The sequence below is a fragment of the Acomys russatus genome, chromosome X (genome assembly GCF_903995435.1).
Source record: "Acomys russatus chromosome X, mAcoRus1.1, whole genome shotgun sequence".
In the NCBI taxonomy this organism is placed as follows: domain Eukaryota; kingdom Metazoa; phylum Chordata; class Mammalia; order Rodentia; family Muridae; genus Acomys; species Acomys russatus.
In genome coordinates, this window is record NC_067169.1 from 46,751,207 (window position 1) to 46,759,422 (window position 8,216).

The following is an 8,216-nucleotide window of genomic DNA, read 5'->3' on the forward strand; positions in this document are numbered from 1 at the left end:
TCTCAGAAGCGCCCTAATTCTCTTTGGCCTGACTGCCCTATATAAAAATAATGTATGTCCCATACCTGCATCTTAGACAAAAAGAAGCAAAAAGTGGGTTAGTGAAGTAGTTTAGCTGAAGGAATTAATCACTAATATTTTGTATGTCAAGAAAATACTAGTCTGGTAGGTATGAAGATCTCAAAAGTAGTATAGTGTTAATGGTACTGAAGGCTAGACTTCTTCGTAATTGAAGGATAAAGATTCCACAGAAAGATTCCTGTAGAAAAAGACACTTGGACTTAAATAAACATAAGATTCTTTTAAAAATCAACCTAAACATTTGAGAAAATTGTTGGTTTCATGTAGTTTAAGGTAAAAGTGGGAGGAATCTAGAAGAAGCATAGAAAAGAATTATCAAATTCAAAAACAGATTATTTTGATTATTCATTTAGAGAAGCAAAAACAAAGAAAAATGAAAACAACAACAACAAAGGGAAAGCAGCTCAGGGGAACTATGGGGCATCATCAGATAGAACAATATATTCTGTATATGAATCATAGGTGAGGAAAGGAGAAGAAGAGTTTATTTGAAAAATCGAGGGCTCAGGCAGGTGGGAAGGAGAGAACAACAGGTTCAGCCCAGGCTTGGGCCAGACCAGCATGCAGGCCAGAGAGACTCCTAAGGACCTGTCCCGTGAAACGGATACCGGAAGGTTCACTCTTTTGTCCCTTTAACCTTTTTTCCTTCTTATTTCTGGGACACAATGTTTTTATACGGTTATAGACCATTACTAAGTAGCATTTCACTGGACCAAGATAATAGACCCAATGAGAGAGGTCACCAAACTCACACTGACTTTTGGGGACCAAGCAGGCCTCCAAGGTTGCCGCTGACGAGAAGATATGGGTCTCGAGGGAGCACTCGTCCTGACAGATCACCTGCTATTGAAGGAATAATACAACAGATCTTTGCAGGATTCTTTGCAAATTCGGCGATTCCTGGATCCCCACACCCCTCTTCTTGGAGCGGAATGCTGCACTCCAACCCTGGGGACTATGCCTGGGGTCAGACAGGGCTTGATGCCATTTTAACCCAGCTTTTAGGACAGCTAGAAAACACAGGTCCCCCTCCAGCTGACAAGGAAAAGATCAATTCTCTCCCAACAGTGACAGTAACTCAGGAACAAGTTGATACGGGTTTAGAATGTCCAGTATGCAAAGAAGATTACACAGTTGAAGAGAAAGTCCGGCAGTTACCCTGCAACCACTTCTTTCACAGCAGCTGCATTGTGCCATGGTTAGAGCTGCATGACACATGCCCCTTATGTAGGAAGAGCTTAAATGGTGAGGACTCCACTCGGCAAACCCAGAGCTCTGAGGCCTCTGCAAGCAACAGAATTAGCAATGACAGCCAGCTACATGACCGATGGACTTTCTGAAACTCAAGACCTCACCTGAACCAAGGCTGCCTGTATTAGTCTTGTTATAATAGCTGTAAATTGTATCAAAACTAAACAAACAAAATAGTAGATGGATTTAGGAATCATGTAAGAAACCCCAACCCATAATATTAATGCAACGAGTGTATTTCTTCTCTAAATTTAAAGTTAAAACCTACAGATGGAATTGTATCTACAACCAAATGCCTTTTGTTCCTGAACTGAGTGAGACTTCTGTGTGAAACTTAATTATGTCAGTGTGCTCCTGCCTGAGCAGAACCAGTTCCTTAATGTCTAGCTAGGGCTCTGCCATCACGTTGTCCTGTAATGGATGTCTCTACCTCCTCCTTCATCTCTGTCTCACCACTAGTGGATCCTGCAGCACATACAGAGAATCCAGAACCCTACAGGCCTGTGCAGAGCGTCGTTTATCTTAACTGTACAGGAGGACCTGCTCTTGGCCATGTGAGCAAGGCAAGGATAGTTGGGGGCTGATGCTCTCATGCTGCCTTGTCTTGATCTCCAGAGACCAAGGATATGAAGGAGAATTAGAGTGGGAAGGACGAGTGGCCTGCCATCATACACTTTGGTTTTCTTAGTTTAATTCAGAAGTGCGGCTTCCCTAAAACCAGCATGGTGTATCTTAGTCTTGGGTTGGTAGAGATCTGATTTTGGTTTCTCTTTGGTATTAAGTTGAGCCGTACATAGTCACGGAAAGACAGATGCTGGAAATCTTTACCACTGAGATGTTTTTAATGCCTATCAACTCACTGTTGACTGTCTTTCATACTAGGGACCTGACAATAATTTCCCTCATCAAAATAGGATCATTTTATTACTGCTTCTATACCAATTCACAGTTTTGGTAATTCACTGTTATTTAGGAATTGAAATTTTATGTTGTCTTGTTTTAGTTTGTAAAGTTTATTTTTCATGTCTGAAACTTTTCCTGTTCTGTTTAGTTCGAGCTGTACTTGGAATCAATCTGATCAATGTAATCATGCCCAAAACAACTTAGTCTGGGAAAGGTAGACCTCGCTTTAAGTTCTAACAGTGTCCATACATATGTTTTATATGTGTTTAAAACTGAATAAATGGAGATTGTTGAAAAAAAAAGAAAAAAAAAAAGAAAAATCGAGCAGGTGGTTGGGCAGTGATGACGCATCCTTTAATGTCAGCACTCAGGTAGATCTCTGTGAATTCCAGGCCTGGTCTACAGAGCTAGTTCCAACACAGCAAGGACTATGCAGAGAAACCTCTCTTTAAAAAAAACCAAATAAACAAAATATTGACCAGATGAAATCCCCAATCTAGCTTCGAGTGTCCAAAATTTTAAAAATAATGATAATATAGTAGAAAAATTCCTGTTACAGATTAATGTATAGCTGCAACCTTTTACAGCAGCCTGAGAAGCTTGAGCTTTGTTGATAAAAACAGATTTACCCAAGGGAAAGGAAATTAATTTACTTTAATTGATTAATTAATTAATTCTGCCACTCATTCATACCTACCAGTAATTGCTTAATAACTACACAAGAGGCACTTTTGTAGATAGTAGGAGTATAAATGAAAAATAAATATGCCAATGAATGACTACAAAATGATAATGCATAAAACAATAAAATTCCATGCCAGTTAAAAAAAATTCTTATTATGTTTCTTTTTTTAACATGTACATTTGTATTATTACACATGAGTAAAATAAGCTACATACAGCAGGAAGAACCATGAGACAATCTGGCATTATATAAATGTTACATTCACAGTGATTTGGCCATTTGTATTTGGCAAACCTGAAATAAACATCTTTCCTATCTTCTTGGGTCTAAATTTCTGAATGGAGATTAATATCTATCATATCTCATCTCTATTAACTTAAAACATCTATCTTGATCTAAAAACATCTTAACCACTAACCTACCAAGCTTAATTGAAAGACTAAACTATCTGGTCTTCAAACCCTTCAGAGACTTGAGAAGGAATAAAACTTAAATACCTGAGTAAACCCAGAGTGCAAGTCAGCAGCTTCCAAAATGAAAAAAAATGACTGAGACAGTTTACTGCCTGAACAGGCACCCAAAACTCTGTATCATGTTGGAGCATCATCTTCAGCCTTCTGGCCCAATATATCTGACAGACATATTTGCGAGGCAGGGACTATTGAGGACTTGCTTACTCTGTCTTGGCAGAGGTTGGCCATCAACTCTGCCTGCATCCAAGCTTGCCCACTTTTAAGCAGAATTCTATCTGTGGCAACCCACAGCTACCACACCTGCCTAAGATTCAGAGAAGAATGCAAATATGTCCATATTAATGGCCCAACACAAAAGTCAACTCCAAATGAATCAAGGATATCAACATAAGGCAAGATACCCTGAATCTGAAGGAAGAGAAAGTGGGGAATAGCCTTAAACTCATTGGCACAGTAAAGGACTTTTGAATATCACACCAATAGTACTGGCACATAGACCAACCATTAATACATGGAACCTCATGAAACTAAAAAGTGTCTAAACAACAAATAACACCATCACTCATACAAAGTGGCAGCCTATAGAATGGGGAAAAATCCTTACCACATACATATCTGACAGAGGGTTAATATATAAAAGATATAAAGAACTGAAAAATACTGGACATTAAGAAAACAAATAATCCAGTTTTTAAAATGGATTAGAGAACTAAAAGAGTTCTCAAAAGAAGAAACACTAATGGCTGAGGAACACTTAAAGACATGTCTACCAGGGAAATGCAAATCTAAACCACTTAGAGATTTCATCTGACATCTGTCAGACTAGCCAAGCTCAATAAGACAAATGACAGCTAATGCTGTCAAGAATGTGGGGTAAGGGGTACACTTACCCACTGCTGGTGGGAGTACAAACTTGTACGGCCACTATGAAAATCAGTGTGGAACTTTGGAAAACTATCTGGCGCTTTCTCAGAAAAATGGGAATAGGGCTTCCTCAAGACCCAGCTATCCCACTCCTTGGAATATACCCAGAAAATGCCCTACCACACAACAGGGACATATGCTCAACCATGTTCATAGCTGCTTTATACATAATAGCCAGAACATGGAAACAGCCTAAGTGTCCCTCAGTAGAAGAATGGACTAAGAAACTGTGGTATATTTACATGATGGAATACTACTCAGCTATTAAAAACGAGGAATTCCCGAAATTTGTGGACAAATGGATTGATCTAGAAATTATCATAATGAGCGAGTTCACCCAGAAGCAAAAAGAGACAAATGGTATATACTCACTTATATCAAAACACTAGTCCAAGGGATACGGACCATGAAAATCTTTACTTACCAAGAAAGTGGGTCAGAGAAGAGGACATCCGATTGAGACTTTAGGCAAGAGTAGCATGGAAGAAAGGGGAAATAGTAGGACCCACAGGGTCCTGGAAACCTACAAGAAGAACTTTATGACAGGCAGATCTGGGTCCTGGGGTCCTCCTCAAACTAAGGCACCAGCCAAGGAGAATATAGGCAGTAAGCTTCGAACCCCTACCAAGACCTAGCCGAAGAACAGGATATTCTCCACCGTTGAGTGGAGAGTGAGATCTGACTCTCACACGAACTCTGGTGCCCCTTTTCTGACCATGTCCCCCAGATGGGGAGACCTGGTGGCACTCAGAGGAAGGATAGCAAGTTACCAAGAAGAGACTTGATATTCTGAGAGCATATATAGGGGGAGGAGGTCTCCCTCAGTCACAGACATAGGGGAGGGGAGAAGGGGAGAAATGGGAGGGAGGGAAGAATGGGAGGAAACAGGGGAAGGGCTAACAATCGAGATGTAATATGAATAAATTAATAAAATTAAAGAATGGAAAAAAAAAGAAAGAAAATCAGTGTGGAAATTCCTTAGGAAACTGGGAGTAGATCTACCTCAAGATCCAGCTAAGCCACTCTTTGGTATACTATATTTTACTACAGAGACACATGCTTATCCATGTTAATTGGTGCTCTATTCTTAACAGCCAGAAATTGGGAACAGTCCAGAAGTCCATCAAGAGATGAATGGATAATGAAAACGTGAACATTTACACAATAAAATATTGTTCAGCTATTTAAAAATGAAAATTTCAGGTAAGTGGATGGAGGAAGAAAAAAAATCATACTAAGTGAAGTAAACCAGCCCCCCAAACACAAATATAGTATGTATTCACTTATATGTAGAGGTTAGATTTTAAGCTTTTGTTATGAGTGCTACAATCTATATAATCACAAAGGTTAGGTATGGAGTGAGGGGCTGCAGGAGAGTAGAATCTCCAAAGTTAGGAAATAGAATGTATAGTTATGGACAGACTGGGGGTGGGGGATGAAACAGGATGATAAAACTTAAAAGAGAGGGAAGAGAGAGGTTAAGGAGGGAATACAAGGAGGGACTACTAACCCTAGGGGCCACTTAAGTGGTTATATAGAAACTTAGTCCTGTGAAAGCTTTTTAAAATATATTCAAACATGAAAGAAATCTAAATGGACTTCTCAAATAACTAGGGGAGACAATGCCCCAACTATACATTATTTTCTGCCAAGAGACACATCCAGTGCCAGAAGTGGGTTACATCTAAACTGAATTGTTGGCCAAAGAGGTCCCATGGAAACCACCAACCAACTCAGGCTATTGCCAAGATTATTGGTTGTTCCTCACAATTTGACATTAAGGCCATATTGCTGAAGGCAATACTTAAATAACTCACTGAAGATGGATAAATTTAATTAGTGACTTGAGTTTTCACCCCTACTGGTGAGTGTTCATGGTACTTGAAATTACTCTTCATGCTACTAGAGGAAAAAGGAAAAATCAACTAAGAAAGGAACCATGAAATCTACAATGTATACCCTCGTCGAAACTGTGGCAGCATGCATAGAGTCTGCACAGACTCCAGCACTGAGAGAGGAAGTGGACACATGCTCCAGTTCCTAACCCAGACGCTATCTTCAGTTGACAACTGCTTACAATGGGAAAACTCATTTTCTCCAGTATAGTCTCAATGATATATTAATCACAGGTCATATGCTCAGCAGGAAATGGACAACACAAGAACTAAAGGGTATTTTTTCCAGGGGTTTTAATTTTGTCTCATATTGCCCTAGCAGCATTTAGGCATTTTTTTCAATCTTACTGATCTTTTGCTCAAATATAAAGGTTTTCTATTTTTGTGGGTTTTAGGGGCTTGTTTTCATATGTGTATATCTATTTACTGTGATTTTACTTCATTTTAAAACTCTAGTTTGCTTGGGATTTTGTTTTGTTTTGTTTTGTTTGCCTGTTTGTTTTCTAAAGATAGACAGAAAAACATGGACTTGGGTGAGTAGGGAGATGAGGATGGTCTAGGAGGAGATAGAGAAGGAGGAACCATGTAGAAAAATTATTTACAAAAAGATAAGATACTCATCTTATATGCCCAGCAATAGATAAATACAGAAAGAAAAACATCTGGTATATGGGGTATTATTCAGTCATAAAGAAGAATGAAATCCTATTAATTTTAGTAAAATGGAATGAACTGAAGGACATCATGTTAACTGGAATTAGCTAGACACAAGCAAACATAGCATCTGCTCTCTCATATGTCGAAGCTTACAAAAACAAAGATGAACTAAAAGTAAAACAGTGATTATTACAGCCTAAGATATTTCATGAGGGGAAAGGAAATAAGAATGGTTCTGTGCAATTAAAGAACTTTTGTCTATGTGGTACTTGTATATGATAAATACATACTTTTCTATATGTGGAAATCGCAGTGAGTCCCATTATATATACAATTAACATGTGTTAGTAGAGAAAAAATAATAAAGTATGGCCTAAAAGATGGCTTAGAGGTTCAGAGGACTGGCTAATCTTCTAGAGGACCTGGAGTTACTTCCAACACCAACATGGTAGTTCACAATCACCTTTAACTCCTGTCACAGGAGACCTGATGCTCTCTGTGTGTCGGTGTTTTGCCTGCGTGTATTTCTACATAATAATAAGTTAATTTTTTAAAGCAAGAAAAAATAATGAAATCACATTGACTAACCTGATCTAAAAATATTCATGATTCAGTAAGAATAAAAATGCAATTGCAACTGGAGCAGGGTCCCTCTCTGACTCTGTTGTCTCCCTTTGGATCCTGCTGTCCTAACTGGGCTGTCTTTTCTGGCCTCGGTGGGAGACAATGTGCCTAGTCCTGCGGGGACTTACTGTGCCAGGGTGGGTTACTACCTATGGGGGGACCTCCCTTTTCTCTGAAGAGAGGGAAAAATGGGGGAGTGGTGTGTAAGGTGGGAGGATTGGGAGGAGAGGGAGCTGCAATCAGGTTGTAAAGTGAATAAATAAATAATTAATGGAGAAAATGCAATTACAGGTTGCAAATGGTGGCATACACCTTGAATCCCAGCACTCAGGAGGCAGAAACAGATAGATGTCTCTGAGTTTGGGGCCACCTACTCTACATGGTGAGCTCCAGGCCAGGAAAATCTACTGAGAGTGTATTTAAATAAAGCAATTGGAGACCAGTACCCTATTTTTATAAAGTAGAACTATTTGGACTTGGCAACTGTCAAATAAAACAGAAAAGAAAGAATTTGAGGCTGACTCATGATATAGAATAGGTGGTAAGGGATGAGCAAACAGTAACTGTGAGATTCTTAAGATTCGAGTTAGTGGTGCCTGTGCTTGTGTTGGGGGGTGGTTATGTACCGTTTCACATTTGTGGAGTTCAGAAGACAACTTCCAGGAGTTAACTTTTTTTTTCTACCATGCAGGTTCTGGGATCAAATCCAGGCTGGGCAGCAAA

General features: G+C 39.3%; 1 protein-coding gene across 1 annotated transcript; it reads left to right on the plus strand.

Moving 5' to 3' along the window:
- Positions 1-738: 738 nt before the first annotated feature.
- LOC127185055 (E3 ubiquitin-protein ligase RNF115-like) lies at positions 739-1,613 on the plus strand. The gene has a single exon (XM_051141590.1). It carries the CDS (start codon positions 747-749, stop codon positions 1,419-1,421), a length of 675 nt encoding a protein of 224 aa, XP_050997547.1. The 5' UTR covers positions 739-746; the 3' UTR covers positions 1,422-1,613.
- The last annotated feature ends 6,603 nt before the right edge of the window (positions 1,614-8,216 follow it).